Genomic DNA, 22501 nt, shown 5'->3' with positions numbered 1-22501 from the left:
CCAAGAATTTACAAATATAATTCCATTTTATTTAAAAAAAAAAAAAAAAAAAAAAAAAAGAGATAACAACAACTGAGATACAGTTGTTGCCATCAGGGACCATTACACTCAATTAGGGGAATTGCATGCCAGACTAAAGTAATCATTTGGGACTAACAGGAACTGTATGCTTGCCAGTAAAAGTTACTATAGTTCCAAAATTGAGTCCAAACTAGAAAAATCTCAACCCAAATATAAAGTTTCTGGCTATCTGTCAGAATATAAAAGCATAAGAAAAAGTGCTTAGGATGGTTGGGAAAAAAAAGAGTCAAAATTATTATTATTTTTTAATCTAGTAGTATTTAACTATGATGACAAATGGGATGTCAACCTGTTAAAAATAATAAACACTGACAATTTTAAATATAGCTTTTATAAGTCACAATAAATATAAAAAGCTAGCAGGTGGCTGATACTAGTTAAAAGTAACAACAGGAAAAAAAAAACCCAAATCCTCCCATAAACAATACAAAAAAGCAACTTTGAGTGTTGCTCTGCTGTAATAGCTCATCTTTTCAAGAGCTAGAACATCCAAAATAGTTTATTTTAAACTAAACATAGTGAAGTCTTGAAAATTCAGGTAGCTTCATGCAATAGTATATAACCAAAGCTTAAAAGCACAATCACTCAGCTTAGTCTATTTTAATGTTCTGTCAGGATAAATAAATTCTAGAAACAGGTTCTGAGATGCATGTGACTTCAGAACCAAACACGTTTCAGTAACAAATACATCTATGAGCTAACACAAAGAAAAAAATGGCTTTCCAAATAATTTTCTTGCCATTTTCAGCCACCTGGCAACAGGTAACATCATTTCACAATGTCAAGGTCCAAACACTGCCTCAAGGTACTTTGAAATTAAAAACTACTACGTTCAGTGTAATTCAGACTAGATCCCACAGGTCAGCCCTAAAAACACTCAAAATAATCCTACATCCTATTTGGGATGACAGCAAAAGAAGCATCATTAGCTGGCAATGTCCAATTAGTGCTCAGGAAAGATTATACTTTTTCATATGGGCTGAAACCACACTAAAAAAGAAAAAAGTTGGGAAAAACCTACTGGCCCTGCAGTAGTTTGGTATTTCACCGATGATCTGTAATTAGTTCGCTTCATAAGGCTTTTCTCATTGCTTGTATTGAAAACTTTTATGCAAGACAAAAGGACATGATTGTAAACTTTTGTTCCCACAGAGCAATTGCAAAAAGCACGGTATTATGGTGTCTTTAAATATATATCCACTTAGAATCATTCTGGTTGGAAAAGACCCTCAGGATCACCAAGTCCAACCATAACCTAACTCTGGCACTAAACCATGTCCCCAGGAACCTCATCTATGCACCTTTTAAACACCTCCAGGGATGGTGACTCCACCACTCCCCTGGGCAGCCTGTTCCAATGCCTGACAACCCTTTCCTCCATATATACACATACAAAGGCTGCTGTTTCCCACCAAGCGCCTTCACCACAGCACAAACTTACTTTGGGGACCATGACTTAGTTCCATCCTTTACAAAAATAACACTTGTCTGAAGCCAAAGAACTCAAGAGAAAAGCCGTGAAATCAGGTTTTCTAACTGATTTTTTTTAATAAACTATAGAGGAACAAGATAACATTTCAACCAAAGTCATGACAGCTGCATGCTTAAAAGCAGATACATACAGTTTTCTGGATTTTTCTATTTTAAGAAAAAAAAAAATAAAAGAGAGATAAAAAAATGGTCATGTGAAAGCTGAACAGAATGCATAGATTTCTATACATATTCAAATAATAGCAGACTAAAGCAAGCAGTAACACAACTGGAAAAATGTTTGAACAGCGATTCCAGATCTATGTAACTTTAAAAAGGAAATTTCAGTTCTTGGAATCTTTATGCTGAACAAATTACATTTTTTTTATACAGCATTAAAATAAGCTTTATAAATTGAGGCACTAGAAACAAACACAATAGCTCAAATGCATCTAATGCGCGAACTGAAAAAAATCTACAGGCCAGAGTGTGCTAGAAATTTAGAACTTAAAAGGTTGCCTTAGATTTGCACTTGCTCACATTGACACAGTGAAATTAGTGGAAAACTACTGATTTTCCAGTTAGAGTAAAATCAGGTTCTGATTGCTGGTTCCAAACAGTTGCCTTCCTAGCTTTTTCTCATTGTCCTCGCTTGCCTCTTATGCATTAGCATCACGTGAAAAAAATAATTGGAGAGGTTCCTGTGCCACCCCATTCAGCAATGTTTATAAAGAAATGCACCTGTCCTTGTGCTCAGTTTATCTACGGCTCTGTATTCCCTTACTTCATCCTGTTCCCCCACATCACTGACCTTCTACAGGATTAATAATTTTTTTTAGATTTAGATACTTATGTTCTATAAGGGATGCTTATTTTTCATCTTTTGATCCGTATTTCTGTATGAGGATCAGGGAGTAATAAAGACAAGTGGTCTTCACCAAGTAATCAGAGTGATCACATAGCAAGAACTTGAGACAAAGAAAGGAGCTCATACGGACACGTACGCTGCTTTCTTTATGAAGAGGAGTACTCAAGATCCAGTGAGGTTTCCACCCAGATGCTACAATAACTGGCACCCTCTAAACCCCTAACATTAAAATATACTTCGATATTTAAATCAGGCACTTAAATAGAAAAACAAAGCAGTAACATTTAACATTGGTACTGTGATAGCTATTCTGTAAGGCTGGAACCTCTTGCATGAAACACTCAACAAATTAACTGTCCCATGGAACCAAGTAGTGTTTGTCAAAAGCTAACAGAATGGAGAGTCCCTCACTAGACAAGCATGTTTAAAAAGAAGAAAAAAAGGACTGAAAGATGGTTAGCAAATATTTGGTAGAAGCCATTAAGCACAAACTTATATTCTTTGCTATCTAATGCAAAATGTAGTGCAGGTTTATTAATCCCTTGAGAAGATGGATCTATGAGTAAACATTCAATGTGCTTTAACTTACAAGAAAATATTTCTTTCCCCCCCTCCCCCCCAAAAAAAGCTTCTCCACTGATAACAAGCTCCCTGAGGGAATACATTAATTTTTTCAAGGGAAAAAAGCAAGCATTTAAAAACATGATCTGAAAAGCTCCAACAATCAATAGTTGCTCTATTTTGAGCCATAACACATTTCTGATCAATATTTCTTTGGAAAACATGGGTTAGACCAACCAGTCACTGGTTTGTAAAAGGGACCCTGATCTCTCCTCTTTATGTAGTGTTCTGGAGACAAATATAATCGTTCTTTTAAGTCTGTAATGAACATATATTAGTCCAATACACTTCAAAGTTATAGGAAAATTTTATCCACAAGACTTCATCTACCAACACTTAAATGGTTAATTATAGATTCTGTCACAAAAATACAGAATCAAGGAAAAGAGGTGGAAATCAGTTGTAAGGCTAAACACTTGAGAAGTTATCTTTATGTTATGCAAGTCAAGGGACAAATGAAAGAATCTACAGACGCACAAAACACATTTTTACGGTAACGAGAATGCCAAGTGTTTAAACCATTCTTAAGTAATTTATTTTTTTTACTGAAGATTTACAAGGCCTTGATTATTAGACAAAATAGCATATTTTAACTAAACTCAAAAAAATACAAACCAATAGAGAGGGAAATGCTGTATGTTTCTGTAGAATATATCACACCCAGTGCTCGCACTGCTTCATTTTTCTCATCTGAACCCATTTATTACTTATAGAATTTTTGAAAAGAAATATTTTGGTCTAGCCAACATGTAGTGTACAGTTTCAGACCACTGAATTAGGCTCTAATTGTGGCATTAGTCTATAGTCTAAACCACTGCAACAGATCTTTCAAAGTGGTTAGTGTAATCAAAAACTGATCTAGACATTTTTGAGCAGTTAACAATGAAGAGGAGTTATAGACTGCATACAGTTCAGTATCGTACACTAACTGAAGCTAAAGGTTTTAGTATGCTTATTGCCAATTTCTCCCAAATTCTAACAAGCAGAACTTCTTTGCAGATGCATTATTGCTGAGGGTAATAAGGCTGTTGAGGAAAAGGGTATCCAGGTTGTTGAGGCGGCGGGTATGGTGCTTGTCCAGGGTTTTGAAACACAGGTGAGGGTGCATATGGCAGATTATACTGACCATACATGTATGGATTATAGCCCATTGGCATTGGCATCTGGCAATACCTGTGTGAGGGGGGAAAAAAAAAAGAGCACATTTGAGTTGTAAAACACTGATGATGTTAATTTGTAAATAACAACTCAGATACAGAAAGACATGCAAAAATGCTTTCCTTCCATTTTTCTTTTTGTGCAGCAGACAGTGTGGTAACTTTCAAGGATCAAACATGAAAAAATTTATAATGCATGGAAAAGAAATGCAGTCAGAAAGTAACATAAAGGCAACTTGCTGGAACTAGAACTGTTATACATTGATTCTCTTATGTTTAACATCATTGTACATTATTTTAATATTTGCTGAGCCTGCTACTGAAGGAAAGAGCAGCTGCCTTCAATTCCTTGTGGTGACTCCAGAAACATGGTAAAAAAGCATCAGAAGAAACCAGAACTTTTTCTGTGTTTTCATCGCCTTTAGCAAGATACCAAGATTTGAAAAATGAAATATGCCAACACTCTTGAGATAAACACAAACTGATTATACCAGGGCTGGCAATAGTTCACAAACCACTGACAAGCAGCTGCAGTCCTACCTCCCTTCTCCTTTAGAAAAAAAAAAAAAAGCAACTAAAACGAACCCTCCTACAAATGGTACCAGCAAATGATTCCAACAAGAATTATGTGATTAAAACGGAAAAAATAAACCAAACCAAAACAGAAAACATCTTGCTTCAAACACTAAAAACATCTTCAATTATAACAATAACTAATTTTAAAATGTCATATGCAACAAACAAGTGCTTTTAGATAATGGGATAATAAAGAACTGCTCAAGCCCTCCCATAGCTTACCCTGGGTAACCTGGGTAAGTTGGGTAGGGAGGTCCCTGTGCCTGTGAAGGTGCAGCGCTTGCTGCAGGTGCGCTGGCTCCTGGAGTAGGAGCAGGAGCAGCAGCAGGAGCGGCAGCTGTTCCAGCGGGTGCTGATGTAGAAGAGGAACTAGTTGCTGCGGAAATCACTGGTGGTGGTGGCCGTGCTGGTGGCTGTGGCTTAGTCCCCTAACAAGATAAAATGAATTAAGCTTCTTTCTGGAAGTCTTGGAATCAAAAGCTGTGGTTATATGATTGGTTGATTTTTATTTTCACTTCAAACAGACAGTCTATATTTACTCTATACAGATAATAATGTGAAGCATGTAAAAAGCAATAAGCTTTCCATTTCAAATCTATAAACTATGAGCACCAATCTCTCCGCAAAGGCTTTAGACTTTGCCCTCTATTACACTTCAACACATTTCCAAATACTCCAATACATTAAGGAGTGATATACACAAATTACAGATCAGTTTGGACTTCCGAAGTATGGACATTCTATTTTCAACCCACTGATTCCATAGCATATATTTACCACCATGGTCCTGGGTGCTGGAGTAGGAGTTGAAGATGCAGCAGGTTTACTTCCCCCAGCTGCTGTGGTCTGATATGTAGGCAGAGGAATGGAGGGAGCACTGGGTTCCCTAGCAATGCTTTGCTGCAAATCTCTGGAAATGAATGAGAAAACATACAGCTTAGTTTAAGAATTGTTTGTTATACACTTCAGCAAGCTAAGCTACAAAGATGCAACAGACAAAATGTAGCATTTAAAGCATCATCATTGAGCTAGCTCTGAATCTGGAGCCCAAACCACCTCCACAGGAACAATCCTCTAGTCAATCCTCCGATTAACTGCTGCAATTATTTTCTAATGAAGTCTTTATGTTCCCACTCACAGAATCACAGAACGTTAGGGATTGGAAGGCACCTCAAAAGATCATCTAGTCCAATCCCCCTGCCGGAGCAGGTACACCTAGATGAGGCTACTCAATACTGTCTATATGTAGATCACTGAATTAGCCAAAAGCTTTGGGATGGGAAATTACAGAACAGTCAGAGTATTTGGCAACTTGGAAGCTTTCCTGAGAACCTAAGGAAACACCAAGGCTACAGAAAAGGATAGAACTAAATGTAAGTAATTTTGATAGGTAAAGAGATGCCTAAATACAGAAGAAAAGCAACGTTGTATTGTTTGTAGAGTGCTCTAAAATAAATAGTATTGCATGCAAATTCCATACATCTAACAGAACTATTTAAAAAAAAAAAGAAAGCTAGATAGTCTGCAGTATCATTTATATCTAGGTAAGCATAACTATCAAAAAAAATCCTGGCAAAAATCTGAACAAGCGTTCAAGTTCTCTCTACTGTTACCTCTATCGTTAGAATTAGTCTTGGTAAGATACTTTGGTATCTTACTTCGCTAAGATACAAGAAAGCTTTGGTGTTGTATTGTACTACAAGCTGCCACTGAGCAGCATAATTTTACAGTCAGCTTGTCATGAAAACTCCAAGGAAGTAGTTCTAACTTACATATTCAAAGGAATGTAATGCATTCCTCAATGCCAAGATTCAGTATTTGAACTTGGGCAGATTCTTCAGATAGACTTTAGGAAGCACTTTATTTCAGACAACTTGGAGTAAAAGGGATAGGCGAGCAATACATAACAGCTAGAACTTTATATCTGGCATTCTGAAACACAAGACAGAGACTGACAAAGTCACACATCCTGGTTAGCAACAAACTACAGGCTCCTGTTACACAGCACACAAAGGTGAGGTCCAAAGAACAAAATTGGAAACTTTTGTAGACACTTGGTAGAAAAAACAAGACTGCAACAAAAACTCCAAGAAAAATGTCCTCGAAGTAAAAAGGAATGATGGAGAAAAAGCTGGAAATACTGTCTTGATGCTCTGTTACATATGTATATCTCAAACTACTTGTTGATAGTGAAGTGAATATTCAACACTGTATTATACTGAAACTAACAAAATCAAAACTTAATATCTTAGAAGATGATGTACGGGATGGAACTAACAATTTTCTTTAAATTATGCTTCAAAGACCAATGGCTTACAGAACGGTGGTACCATTGAGTGAAGTGTATTTTGACTACAAAATGACCAAACGCATTAAATGTGATGCTTAAAACTCTATCAAAACTGATCCTCTAATGGGCAATCATTATGTGAGGGGAAAAAAAAAATCTCTACTTCTAAGTGAGAAACTATCTAAATAAATTTGTTTTCATTAGTGAACATGCAGCTTACTGTCAATATTTTTATTGTAGGGGGAGGCAGGGGGATGGGGCAAAACACACATTTTATTTGCTCAAATTGTGGGTTGGGCACACTGAGCAATACATGTTGTACATATATACTACAAATATCCCACATCTGATCATTGCCCCTAACCTTGACAGGGTTTCCTGTCAGTGAACAGCTAATATATGAATCAGTAAAAGATACGGCAAGATCCAGCTGCATGTTATGCAAATATTAAACCTACAGCTTTAATACTGAACACAAACATATTAGAGATGCTAGATATTGCTTGGTTAGGCAGCATGCAGCTTCCAGGTTGCATAGATGTAGGAAGAGAGGTGGAAGGGGTTGCATACAAATACTAAGAATTAATTTACAAGCACAATGCTCAACTGAAAAAGAATAGTTCTGCAAAGGATGAAGTTAGGAAAGGAAAAATGTGAGGGCTGAGCATCCCATTCACATGCACAGAAAACCTGCAGTTTCCCCAATTGAAACTTTAGTAACAACTGGCTATTTTTTATAAAAGGCTACACGCTTTGCCGAAGAATTGATTATAAGGCAAGGCCTTTCAGTTACGCTTTCCTCTTAAGAGCCTAAAACTCACAGCTGAAGCATACTACACCAGTATTGATCGCATGTGGAGGACAACAACAACATCAGAACCCCTCCTTCACATGAAGGACAAGATCTACTTCTCTCCCCAGCAGTGCAGAGAACCCACATACCTAAACAATGGTGAACTGTCAGACCAGATCAGACTATGGGGAGCAGAGGTGGAAAACGAACCGTTTTTCACCCGTGACATCGGGCACATGGAAGGCAATTATACATTCAAGCATTTATCTAATTACTCAAACCAAAATGACAGCAGGAGCAAGGTGCAAAAATCCTAAGTTCCTCACAGAAAAGAACAAAATAAAATTATTAACAGACACATGCCAGAAAGAACAGTGAAATTAGAAGATGGCACAGATTCATGCTGAACTGTATATAGGCAGAGGAGATCAGACTTCAAAGTAGAGTTTTCCATTTATTTCTACTATCTACCTTCCTATTTTTTTCAGGGGAGAAGAAAGTGGGTTTAGCATTAAGGAAAAGAGAAGGTGATGATCTTAACACACTTTTTCTCCCTTTCTCATTTCAACAACTACCATAATAAATGTGTCCCCAAAGATTAATTCCTGATAAATACTTAACTGTTTCTACAAAGCTTGAACAAAATATTGAAATCTTACTTGAGCAGTTCATCTCTTTCAGTTTTGCGAGCAAAGACAATGTCACTGCATTTATTTTGGAATTTCAGCAGGAGTTCTGTCAGTTCATTGTAAAACTAGTGAAAAAAAAAAAACCACAATAACATGCCCAATCAATACCTTCAGACTACATGCTCACATATTTCTACATACTGATCCCGTTATAGTTGTTGTATTATTACAATGTGCAGAGCCTGCCATTCCAGTAAAGTTTCCTAGTGCATTTTATTCTGCTTTTCAAAAACAAATACTAGTCTGCTCTTGTCCATCCCTGTAATATCATACAACGTTGTTAGGTTTTTATACACACACGTGTGTGTGTGTAAATACAAAAATTGTTTAAGAAAACTAGAAGATGTATTACAACCAGAACAAAACTAGGTTACTTCTGGTGATTAACTATTTATTGTTTAAAGGACAGCTTTCTTTTTCATTTTACTGCCTTCAGCCAGTTCCATGTATTTCATTTGTATAGACATTTCAGAGTTTCATTTTCTTTTTTCCTCTGGTGAGCTACCAATAAACCAGCAAGAAGTACTTAATACAGAAGCAGTGAAACACCTTTCAGAAGCCCAGATTAAAAAAAAAAAGGCAAGCTAAACAAAGCCCTGCTCACCTCATGTATGCAAGTAGCAGTATATAAAATACATATTTGATAAGGTGATTAAATACCACAGAAGAACAGATGAAAGCACTCCTCTGATAAAATGGCTCACCTGGGTACTACAGCATCAGTTCAGTTGTAATTAACACCTCTTCCTATTTTAATACAAATTAATACCCAGAAAAGTTTACTTTTCAGATAGGAACAAAGCCACCTTTCACAATTATCAAAACAAACAGAATTTGAGCAACTCACCATCCCCAGTTCTGCAGTAAAAACATCAAAAAAACACACTTCTCATACAGCATGTCAGCAAATCTTATGATTTTTGATTCACATCTCATTGTGCAAATAAAAAAAAAAAACTCACAACATTCTTCCAATCCCTTAAGCATTACCCTACCTTTGTGCCTTCTTTTAAATTGGCAACAAGTTCCACAAAGTTGTCATTTGCTACAGCTAAGTTCTTCAAAACTTCTTCTCTTAAATTAGATTCGTTGTTTGATTGTTTCATCTTTGAAAATTCCTGATGTGCATTCTTAAAAGGGAAAAAAAATAAGCAGTGAGAATGATGCAAGCTAGCTCCACAAAAGATTCTGTATCTTTATTTTTTTCATTATACTCATTGCTTCTACCACCTTTTCCCAATACCTACATTTCCTCACCTTCCATCCTCACATTATACTTTCCAACACTTGCTGTCTGCCAAGTGCAGTGGCTGTTTCAGAACTACACATACATTAACTCACTGGCAGCAGGTATCGGCTAATTCTCTGTTCTGATGTGGGCTGCTTTCAGCTAATTCTCAAGTTCATACTGCAGACTCTCTTTCAGAGGCTACACTAATTAGGCTCTCTCCTTCACTGATATTCATAAAGTTAGTCTAAAAGCAAGCTATTTAAAGGACAGGGAACTGGAAAACTTACAGAAGAATCACCTACATCTTCAGGGGTTTTGGGGGAAAATAAACAAATGAGCAAACTTAAAAAGACTACTTCAGCTGCCAGAAGCAGCCAAACTTGAACTTCAGGACATTCAAACATCAAAGTAACGTCCATCACGATTTTAAAAGTATGTTATGTTAAAAGATATCTCAATACTAAATCTGTAATAAACATGGGCCATGTTGTCATTTAGAAACAATTTTTTCCCCTTTTGGAAAAAATCCCTTATTCTTGCAATCAAAGTTGCAGTCAGAAGTTGCAAGTTATCTTGTGCACAAACAGGCCCCATCATTACTCAAGCCACTACTGTCACTTGTCCAAGCACTAGCACTTCCTCTTTTTCCAGATGTTTCAAGTACCTGTCTCTAATGATACTGACAAATTAAGGCTAAATTTATAACTAAACTTTGGGAAATTCTCATTAATTTTTACTTTCATGAGCTTTGCACGTGCTGCAAGTCAAGCACATAGTAAATACCAGTTAGGAATAAACCAAAATGTACTTCAGATATCCAAAATGTCTTCTAGTAGACAGAAAGGACAGGTCTCTTGTTACCCCTGAAAGAAGTATTATGATGGCATGAGAGGAAAAAACAAAACAAAACACAACACAAGCTTCTTAACATACCGACTAAGCCTCTTTCAGGGGCAAAGCCATCTGCAGAATCGGGCTAAAAAAAAAAGGTCCAAGAGAATTGACACTGGAGCTCTCAGTAAGTTTGCTAAAAATTCAGAATTCTTTCCAGTGAACACAAAAAATAGCCCTGGATATTTCAGTGATGAAAGGAGTACAGCAGTATCAATTGGCCTATGGCAGAGTAACAAGCAAAATAGTGTAGAAAGCAAAGTGACATTTCTAAAGCACTGGAGAGGTAAAGGAATCACTGCTCCTTAGTTTAAGAGGAAGGAAGACATACAACGTGTTGTACCTGAATGTTTTTGAGAAGTTCTTCCTGCTTTTTTAGAGACTCTTGCACTTTCTGTGTGTAACTTCCATAAATTCTGTCCAACTCAGTCACAGAGATAGCCTCCTCATTTATAGCACCATCCTGCGCAAGCGCAGTCAGGAATTTGCTTGTCATGTCAAAATTTACAGATTTCAGGTCATTTTCCAGTTGTTCTCTCTCCTTCTTAACTTCATCCAGATTGGCCAGCAAAGTTCTTAAGACATTAACAACCTAGGCAATAAAAATTGTCAGAAGTTAGTATGTTTAGAGGAATTACTTGGAACCATACTCTACTATCTTGCACTCCTCATTGATGCTGGCAACACTACTACATGAGTATTTGTTTATAAATGTGTTTCAGAGGACTAATCAGGACAAAATGCAACAAAACTAAGATATTCAACCTTTCTCAAGCTGTATTTTCCTCTAAAGATTTGCATCCACTAATAACACTGAATTACTACAAAGGTTTTTAAATCTTTTTTTTTTTTTTAATTTATCAAATACCTTCCAATAGGGTATTCTAAAAAAAAAAAAAAAAGGCAGTCAAAAACATTGACTTCAAATCAGTCCTATGAGAAAAATAATCACATCACTGTAGAGGAAACATGACTTTCTTTGAAAGCAAGTTCATGTAATTGCCTAATACTTTAAAATACTGGACCATGTTTTTTACATTGCCTAACTGCCCCAAGAACCTGAGCGCTACACCCCACCATCATATATAACAAAAATATTCATCAAGGACAGTTCTGTTTATAACCATCAACCAGTCTTGCTGTCCATGGAGGCTGAACTTGCTCACATTAAGTGTAACAAAATACACTCAAGTAAATTTTAAACCAACTTGTTTTCCAAATGTTAGTTAGCTCCTGTATCAACTGTGACAGAAACAAGAGCAGCTAAGGATCAGCTTCCACATAAATTCATTTAAGTTTACTTGGTTTGATGAACATCACTTTTTTTCAAAAGAGAGACAAATTTCAACACTTTACCTCACTTCCTTGTAACGTTTTTGCTGGGTTGGCAGAAGGAATGGCTGCATTGAGTTCTGACTCTGGCTTACACAGAAGTGCAATCGTATCCCTGTGAGACTGATAGCGCTCTTTAACTTGGCCATCTGCTTGCACAGCCTTGCTCAAAATATTTTGGTAATTGGCCCCCTCTGGTGGTAGGATGGAAAATGTTTGTATTATTTCAAAGCTTGTTTTATGCAAGTCTTGCATCACAGCAGTTTTCATGCTTTTCAGCAAGTCTTCATACGTTTTTATGAGCCTTCACATTATGAAGTAATTAAGACTTATAAATAAAAGTTTCTAAGTTATGTTTTAAATAGTACATAATATTATTTAAATAGACACCTATATTAATTCTCCAGAGAAGCATACAAACATATATGAATGAACACTGTTTTCAGCTACTCCCCAGATTTGAATCCCTCTAACTTTGCCAAACTGAGGCAGTGGTATCAGTTCCTTCTTAGCTTCAAAACAACACATATTAAGGGCACAGAAAACATGCTATAATGATGGATCCAAGTAGTCTGAATAACTGCTGGAAGAAAACAAACCACCAAATCAAAGAGAAAATAACATCTTGAGGGGGAAAAAAAAAAGAGTTAATATACAAAGAAAAGTACACTGAAATATTTAAGAGGTAATTGCAACCAGTTTCTTAGGAGGGAAGCCATTTTTCATTACATACGCTTTCTGAAACTTCAGCGTGCGCTTCGACTGCAATGGTACAAAACCAGCAGCAAATTCCCTGTGCTATCACAGCTCCAAATAATGGTGCTGACTGCAATGAGGATATTTCGGCATAACCCCTCCTAAACTGAAATTTGTATCTTTAAAGATATCAGAGCACTGAAAATTACTTTAATTTACATGATGAGAATGGACATTTTTAGAGCAATCCCAGAATCCAACGCATGAAACATGAACTTTACCTGCCCTTAAAGGCTTATAGAGTTCATTGGATGGTGTTCTCTGCCAGCGCTCTTTGAATTTTGTTCGCAGGTCATTGTCTGTAGTTTCTTCTTCATCTAATAATCTTAGTGACTACAGGAGAAAAACGTTACATGCATTATAAGCCATTCTAAACATGACATAGCTACAAAATATGCAGCCAGTGTAGAAAATACAAAGACTTCTTATACATCCTATATAAGTTTAATTTGGCAAATGAAAAACCGGCATGAAAGGCACACGTCACTCAAATTTCTTTAGAATGCTTCCTCCTCGCCGTAACAATTTTTAAAACAAATTACTGGTAAGGGAACAGCCATGTGTGACAGCACAGTTTTTGTATGGACCAAACACTTAAATAGCATATTTCTGAAGTGCTATTAAAGTTACAAGCATTTTCGATAATCGTGCACTTTTTCTATTGCCATTTAAGAGAAAAAGGTCAGTGATGGCGTTTTTCAAGAATGTTTTAGTGTTGGCAGTTGCTGAGCTTACCTCATCTAAAATCTCCTTGTTCCTTTGTAGCAGTTCAGGCAGATCTTTGATCAGCTGATCAACAGTCTGAATTCCTCCCTGTTCAATCACAGACTTAGACTTGTTCAAAATAGACTGAGGAACAGAATCACCAGATACATCTTCAATAGCAGCAGGCAGATTGAGGGAAGCCAACACACTGAGAAAGCCAACATGATAAATAGCAAATTGTTTAGATGGTTTTATCCTGTAAATAACACTTCTATCCAAACAATCACACAATTATAATAGAAACAGAGTATAATGTATTCCTGGACAGAAGCTTCAAATTGAAATCTCTAAAATTATTCCTAGTATGTACCTCACCAAAAATGAGCTTCAAAGCTTTTAAAAAGCTAAACGAATCCTAGTATTTCAGCACTTAAAAAATATGGCAAACACTTTCAGTAGTAACTATCTGGTAGATAAAGAACCAACTGCCTCACGTTATATTCCTATCTTTCAGCTTGATATAACTTTTTAATTATTATTTAAAGAAAAAAAAATGTGGGTGAGGAATATCGTGTATTGAGTACAATCAAGCTGACCACTGGAATGTGAAAATCCTTCTAGATTAATGGAACTGGAAAATTTTTCCAAGAAAGTGTCAGACTCCTAAAAATGAGGAAAGATTGAAGAGAATTAAGTACTCTTTGTTCTTAATACGCTTTCAGTCTTAGCATCTGCAGAAAAGTAGTTCTAAATGCCCCTGCTATGGTTTGCCAGCTAACCACATAGTAATAAAAAAAATGCGGCTGTAATCTGGATGTCTGCAGGCTGCAAGGCAACCAGTGTTTATAGGCTGTTCTGTAACTCCTCTTGATAAATTTAACAAGCTGCCATACTCACCCATTTGCCAGATTTGTGGCTTCTCTCATCTGGGCTATTGACCTGTTCACTAGATCTGCCTTTCTCTGGTTATAAACACTCACGGATTGCTGAACTTGCAACGGAACCATCTTCTCAAACAGGTCTGCAATTAAAGTATTATAAATTACTCAAGTTGCACTGTGAAGGTAAAAGGACACAAACATCCCCACAGCTCTTTTGTACAGGTTGTATTACAGAGACAGATCTAAACAATTTGAGATGCTCTCCCGCGCTCCCCAAGGTGTCTTGAAAAAAGTGAATAGATTTCTACAGGTCTTTAGATTAGATTTAGGTTTTTAAGACTGACATTGATTTAGAAATAATTTAAAGGCATTATATTTAAAACAATTGTAGGATCACAAATCAGATTTTCCTTATGGCTTCATTTCTAATTCTGCTTTTCCAAAGGAAGAAAATGAGAAATGATAGTTTTCCAGAACTCCCCTGGTACAGCCAACAAACTGAAATTTCTCAGCTTTATGGAAGGCCAGCAAGTAGGTTAGCTAAGACTGTACAATTGGATACTTTTCCCATATATTTGTGTTCCTTCTGAAACTAAAAAGCTTGGTTTAATATAGAAAACACAGCTGCTGAGAAAATGTTTAAGAGAGAGGCACATCACACATAACAGTTTTCAATCTGTGGTTTATTCTTCCGGTACTTTTTTTTATCATCAAGTAGTAGAACGAACTGGAAAAGACAAATGGCACTTTCAAAAACACTCCTGTACATTTAACACAATTCAAAATAAACGTTTACTTTTTCATGGTACAAATGAATTTTGGTGGTGATGTGTTTCACAAGGTAACAATTACCCTGTTCGCACCACACACTTCGCTTACCAGTGAATTTCTGACTGAGGGGAACAACAACTGGAGTAGACTTCACAAGACTGGCTTTTCCAATGGAATCCAAATCTTTCAGGTCAGGAACCCGGTCATGGTAAATGAAGTCATTGTCTTTTTTGGCAGCTGTAAGTGCACGGTTGATTTTGTCAACCAGATCTTTAACATTTATATATTCATCATAACGAGATGCCACTGTTTTCACCAAGTCTGCTGCATGCTATTAAAAAAAAAAAATACAGTTAAAATAAATACAACTTTGCTTTCTCCTTTTCACATATACCTAGGAAAACCAATGAGTCTTCCAGTTAGCCAGGTAACTACTGCCAACGCATATGATCAATATTATTATTTCCTTGAGAAAACATTCTCTTACGTATCAGAAAGGAAAAAGGAGATTTTACCGAGTAAAATAGTTTAGTGGAGGAAAAAAAAAAAAAAAAGAACAAAACTAAAACAGATATTAACCAAGTTCTTATCTCACAATAGCTTCACTATGACTCCCCAAAATCCAAAAGAAGTGATCATGAAGCAGTAACACTTCAAACACCCATTCACCAAAAAAAAAAAAAAAAAAAAAGACGATGTCATTTTCATGGTACTTAATAAAACGCACAGCTTGCTTTTCCAGGTAACTCTTACATTGTTTCTGAAACCTTGCTCACTTGCTCATGTTCATGAAGAGGCCCGAGCCCCTGTTTTTCACATCTGCCACTAACACCCACCTAGCCCTGAGCTAAGAAGCTACAGAAATTCTGCTGAAATCCTACTGCAAATTAAAATAAAATACCAGTCTCTGCTGTCTCTTTGCTTCTGTCCGCTCAGCCTAGATGCAAACCTGAGATATCTGGTTTTGCTACATCGAATTGACTGCAGGAGAGATGCAAGACAAAACACTGTCCTTTGATTGTATCTGTTCAATCTTATCACTTTGTGTTGTAAATGTGTAGAAACAAAATCCTGAGAAGAAATGTCAGCTGAGGTATACAGAAACTCACAACAATTCAAAAACTCAGACTTCTTGGGATTGTGAAGTAGAACCTGAGCTGCATCTGAAGCGAAGTATATTTGAAATTTGCTGAGATTTTGTGCCACTTTCCATTGTGCCATAAATCATACAACAGTAGTTTTGGTTTGATACAATGCTACAGTCTAACCAGCATTTGCCAGAAACAGAAAATGAGAAAAGAAACAGGGGTGTGCATATATACTTTAATTTAGAAAAATTTACACTAATTTTCCACACCCCCCCAATTTAATCCATCTTTAAGTTTTAAAAAGAGAAATAAAAAGAGAGTATTGCTTTATAGCAACCACATTTTTAAAAAACTCATTAAAAAGGATACTAAGTCTCTAATTTAGATTAATTACAGAAGCAGTCTTTTAGTAACTATGGAGAACAGGATTTGAGTTTCATCTTATTAAATGTATTAAATAAGAAGATACAAAATTTTAACTTTTGACTACATGCAGAGCTAAAGTAAGTAATAATGGAGTATTTTTCCCCAGGCTTCACTAAAAAAAAAAAAAAACAAAACAAAACAAACTAAAAACAAAAACCCACACAACCCCACACTTTACCTACTTCCTGTAACACAACATGAAGAAAAATCATGGACACAAACTAATTTACTATACAACTTAACCATAATAGTAAATTTGATATAGCCAGACCTGTCAAGAGCGAGCACAAAAAAAAAAAACACATTAATATTCTGTCACAGTAGAGGCCTAGAAAAGGAGGACTGCTAGGCAGATTTGAAACTCAAGAACAAACAGATATACCTTCATCTATCACCTAGTAATGTAGTCATAACAACTTGCTATTACAAGTTCATAGAGGCACTTCATTGTCATGCAAGTATACAAAGAAGTTTCAAGCTCCACCCTGCACCAAGTCAATAAATGCATAATGGTAACTTTCAAAATGTCAACATGATAGTCTTATTTAAGTCTCTCAAATCTCCTGCATATCAATAAATAGATATTGCACACGGATCCTACAAAGTCAGATGAAGTGACACTTCATCCTCCAAGCACCAGGGGACCTGAAGTAAGAAGTTATCGAACTTAAAACACGAGAAGACCTTAGTCATTACATCATCTATATCTAAGTCACTCTAGAAACCAGATACAGAAGCAAAAAACTATAGTTTTTAAATCAGGATTCCAGGAAAGGAGTTATGTATAGACTGGACAGAATTTTAATGTTTTGGATTTTTTTTTAAATAACATTACTTGGAAAATTTAATAACAAATCTGCTATATTAGTGATGCTGAGATAAGAAGCCCATGCAAATGTAAAGATACAGACCTAACAAGGCAAGCAGTATCAAACTGGCCAAAAATCACTAAAATACATCTTTATAAAAGCTTCAGAGATAACTCTCACCTTTGCAGCTGCTAATCATTTGATTCATGTGATAAACATGCTCTGCAGTTTTTTTAATACATGTCATTCTTAGCTATTTGAATTTTGGAACTCTGAGCTAGCTTTTCAGGATTTAAAGTTTTCCCATATTTTTCAGAGAAGAAAAAAAAGTTACCCACCTGTAACCTCCCAATTTCTTCACCAAATTTCTTTTGCTGTTTTGCCACGATAGATTGATGATATTCTGCATTGGCCTGCATTATGCAGTGCTTTGCAGCCAGAACAGGAAACACCTCCTGGAAATAAAAATACTGACCAGGGGAAAGTCCAACCACATTAACCACCACAGACAACATGGGATGCAGGAAGAAAAAGGAAGAATAAAAGGAAATTAGAATCACCCAATTAATGGTTTAGATAGGTTAAAACATTAGAGGTAAATGTCAGAGACCACATGACTTCACATGGACTGAGAACAGTCCTCTCTTGTTCTTTTTTTTAAATTCATTGTTGCAAAATACTTAGTTTCCGTTATTTTACATCACATGAACTATAATTCAAATTCAAGCCATGAAGTCACAACATTTACTCTGAAAGTTAGAAATGCATGCATATATTAGAAAGGATAGTTGCAAGAACACCTCCAAATTCCCCCAAGACAAAGCCAAGACCAAGTGTTCTTAAAAGAAGGGCAGAGAAGGGAAAGTTAGGCCTGTTTGGGTTTTTATTTTGGTTTTTTGTTTGGTTTGGGAGGGTTTTTTTTGTTTTTAATTTAACAAAGCAATTACACCTAAATCAGCAACAGGCCTATTGAGAAAATAACTCTAAAATTATGAAAGCAAAGAACAAATAGAGAGGACCAGTAAGTATTGACAAGGAAAACAATTCAAAAGTCATTTTTAGACTTTTATATAAATGCACTTATCTTTGCAGGAGTACCAACCAACACATGAAAAAAAAAAAAACATTAACCTGCAGCCCACAGTATAGACATGGTCTTTGATCAAGGATTCAGCCTTATTGTTTTATTTCTTAAATCAAGGATTAGTGGAAAACCACAGCAATATCTTAAAAACCTCAGTATACAAAGGCCTGCTTCTTCACATTTGTATAAACTTCCTGCTCCCACAAAGATTAAAAAAGAGGGCAAATTTGAAAGAAAAAGCTGTTCAGGAGGACTTGCAACTAAAGTCTGATGTTTGAAGACAACATCTATTTCACACTCGTAAAAACTTAACTGTTCTCCGAGCTGGTGTTAACTCATGGAACCAGCAAACCCTATTATGTTCTCTCTAATAATCAATTTACAGATTACTGTACAACTGGAACAGGGAGGACATCTATGGCTTAGAAAAGTCCACAACAAGAGACAAAGCAACACCTTTATGATATCTCATTGCCACTCAGAAATCATTCATAAACATAATGCTTAAGTGAAATATTAGCCCAATCTGTGATGTGTCACAGAATGTGTGAGAGGAAATATGTGCACATATAAAATAATGTATCAAGTTGCAACCAAGCAAGATATCAGTTTAACTTCTAAAAAACTTTTGTTTTTCAAAAATATATATCGAAACTCACTGACTGGCCTACAAAGGCATTTGTGTAATGTAATGCTTAAGAATAAAAATGCACACTTTTGCTCTAGAACCGTAGCCCTTACCCATACAGTTTCTATCACGATTTTATTCTGCATTAGAAACAGAGGAAAAAAAAAAGGAAAAAAAAAAATCTGATTTATTTTTCCTCATGGATAACAAAAGCAACTTTAGCAAATACTCTGGCAATAATTTGACTAAGATTGCATATTAAGTTACAGAACCAGATATCAACCACTTCCATTTATCAATGGTAAAAAATATTTTATTAAGTTTTCTAGTGTAATTTTTGTAAATCTAGTATATTTCACATTCTATTTGTAACAAGAAAGACCACTGCAAGCTGGAATAGGTATTTTAGAGTTTTGAAAGTATTAACGAATGAAAAATAACTGCAAATTAGCAACAAGGGGTGCTTCCCAGGGACATTCACAAAGAAACCACCACACACTATGGAAGACCACCTCCTACTCAGGTAGATCTAAATTTCAAGAGTCCAACTTTTACATTTGTAACACTGGACAAAAAGTTTTCTGCTGTTTTATGATCGCAACATAATTGATACATTGAAAACCTGTTCATTTTTAAAGTACTTGTTATACAATATATATTCAAAGAGTATGAAAAAAGATCCTTCTGCATCTTCCATAACCAACAGCACTCAATTGAACAGATAACACTAAACTGACTTAATTTAAAAGTATCAAGATTGTTTTGGGGTGGAGGAAGAAGGGAAGACAGGCAGAAGGACAGAGGGCACACATGGACTTCCACTCATGTTTTTCATTAACAGGTAAGTGAACAGTACCACTGTATTCATGCTGTCAACACAAGAGCAAATTTCACATGAAAACATTGAGACTAGAAGCCAATTTAGCCCCATTAGAAAGTATTAGTTTGAAAAACATTTAGTAAGGCATTAAGTACTAAGAAAGCATCCCTAAACGCTATTACAAACATTACAAGCTCACTTTACACAAAACCCGTTGAAAAAACAAACACACTATCTTTTGCCTCCTAGATTCTTCACTGTTTGTCAAATTACAGGTTCATTTTGCTGAAATGTAGGAATGTCAGCTTTTCTTGAGGATACATTTCAAGTGTATTCTATCAAGTACATCATAAACAATAACAGTTATGCACAATAACAGCAGATCCCAGATTATCTCCATGAGAGTTACTAACCTTGGGCAAAGTATCTTTATATTGACATTGTTTGTAAGCATCTCCATAGTAATCTGCAGCTTGGTTAGCTAGTTTAGCTATGATAGCATCTTTCATTTTATCTAGGGGGAGGAGAGAAAACACAAAGAACAATTACGATTATCATCAGTTTCTACAAGTCAGCAGGAAAATTACTTCATTTTCAAACAGCAATAACTGCATTTGAAGGGTTTAGCTTTACATTATAGCTCCAAAGTGGGATCCCGTTCTTCTTTCTTGACATTCAGCTGCAGTTTCCAGATTTTTGTACTTTAACCATGACACTGAAAGTCCAGTCAGTTGTACAAGAGATCTTTTGGCAGCCGCTGGCATTTATGCGGGATTAAGAGTGATGCTTCACCTCAGAGCAATGGCAAGCTGCCAATAAAAGCTGCAGTCCCACTCTAGCTCTGGCAGCTTGTTCCCAGCCCTTCTCTTGTGCCAGCACACGCATTTGTGCGGCCACAGTCAATTTAACTGAAATTTAGTTAGCAGAGAATAGTTAAATTTTCAGCAGGATCTGTTCCCTAACCCAGCTCCATGTCAGGACTCGTACAAATTCACAGAAGCACAACAGAAGAGAAGGGACTGGTCCTTTCCACAGTGCTCCGCAGCACTGTTACGTGATAGTGAGTATAGAAACACCATCCCTAGACATAAATAACCACAGTTCCTCCAAGTGGTATCCACTATTTCATATCAGAGCTGCATGTGCCTAGCGGCAGTGGTATTCGCTGCCTCACGTCCTCACCCTGTTCCCAATGCCAAAACTGTTGAAACAGGAACATGCTTCATCTATCTTTATCTTGTTTTATAATCACCTCTGGGCTGCAGTAGCAACTGAGCCTTCCAAGAGACAGCAGGCAATCAATGCAAACATCAGCTATCCACTCTAAAGAGCTGCCCTTACAAACAAGTATCCTCTGACTCAGGTGATTTTTATGTACTGCCAGATTGATAAGCATGAATGGGGGGTATGGGGAGATAAGGAAGTCTGCACAGTATGCTTAATTGCCAGAATTAAATCAAAAGAATTCCCAAGTGAGCTGCTCACTCCAGCATATTCGCACATCTATTTACAACACTTCAGGCACGAGCTATGATGTAATGTATTTACTTTCAATGAGGCAAATGCATTTAAGGTATGCCAGAAAGATCTTTTCACTGTGGAATGGGATTTAGATGACAAATGGGGAAAAAGGATCTTATCAGGCCTAGCAACTTACTTCTTTGCTAAAATGTTTCTGTCCAGGGCAGAATTTAATAAAACCAAAGCAAATAATATCTAAATAGACTGTTCTTCTAGCCCCACCTAGTGTGTGGTAGTAGCATCTTCCTTCATAGAGCTTCAGCTCTAAGAAAAGAGAATTAAAAAATACTGGCATATTAACTACATCTCCATTAACGAAGGAAATGTTAGAGGAGACACACTTATCCATGCAGAGAGCTCAGAATAGATCTTTCACCATCAGAAGCTTTAGCTTTTACTCACATATCTTTAAAATATTGCAGCTACAATGCAAGCCTTGAGATGGAAAAGCAAACAAATGCAGACTTAAAGAAAACATTACGAAAGACTCAGAAATTTAAAAGAGCTGATCTGTAGTTACGCAGTGAGTTAGACTTCAGTGACCAATTTGGTTTTTGCCGAACACTTTCACGTTCTTTCAACTTGTGAATAAACTCAGTTAAATCAGATATAACATTATCAGCTAGTAAGCTGCTAAATTGATTGTCCCACATAAGAGAAAAAAATAGAAAATCACAAGTAAGGTAGTCAATGGAGCAAGAAGCTAAATTTGAGTTTTGAAATCAAACTTTGATGCATTTCCACTTGAAAAAACAGGTTTCTGAAATTAATTGTGTTGTCAAACATGATTCTTCAACAAATGTCTTTCCTGGCAGGGAAAAGAACCTCTACATCTGGCAAAACCTACAACCTCCATAGTCAGATGATTATTAACCTTACTGTCCTTCTAACATTGGCAGACTTGTTGTCTTGGGAATAGTCACAAAAATCTTAATTCACTGAGCACATGTGGGTTTTGCATCAGCCTTGCTTTGTCTTTTTCATGTTTTGGATAAGAAGAAATCAAGAAGGTA

General features: G+C 36.3%; 1 protein-coding gene across 2 annotated transcripts in view; it reads right to left on the bottom strand.

The window, feature by feature from the left end:
* Positions 1-1604: 1604 nt before the first annotated feature.
* The window catches only part of PDCD6IP (programmed cell death 6 interacting protein), a 35157-nt gene continuing 14260 nt past the window's right edge, over positions 1605-22501 (bottom strand). The window contains exons 6-18 of one of the 2 annotated variants that reach the window (XM_082043905.1): positions 20381-20481; positions 17774-17905; positions 15221-15443; positions 14358-14481; positions 13491-13668; positions 12977-13088; positions 12024-12193; positions 11011-11259; positions 9541-9675; positions 8516-8610; positions 5551-5683; positions 4996-5201; positions 1605-4213 (exon numbers count right to left, since the gene is read on the bottom strand). In XM_082043905.1, the coding sequence (XP_081900031.1) occupies positions 4045-4213; positions 4996-5201; positions 5551-5683; positions 8516-8610; positions 9541-9675; positions 11011-11259; positions 12024-12193; positions 12977-13088; positions 13491-13668; positions 14358-14481; positions 15221-15443; positions 17774-17905; positions 20381-20481 (2027 nt within the window). In that variant the 3' untranslated portion in view covers positions 1605-4044. The remainder of the gene's footprint in view (positions 4214-4995; positions 5202-5550; positions 5684-8515; positions 8611-9540; positions 9676-11010; positions 11260-12023; positions 12194-12976; positions 13089-13490; positions 13669-14357; positions 14482-15220; positions 15444-17773; positions 17906-20380; positions 20482-22501) is intronic. The other variant, XM_082043906.1, reaches the window with a different exon arrangement.

The sequence above is a fragment of the Streptopelia decaocto genome, assembly GCF_964273445.1.
Source record: "Streptopelia decaocto genome assembly, chromosome: 2".
NCBI classification, from domain to species: Eukaryota; Metazoa; Chordata; class Aves; order Columbiformes; family Columbidae; genus Streptopelia; species Streptopelia decaocto.
This window is presented reverse-complemented; position numbering and strand designations above follow the sequence as displayed.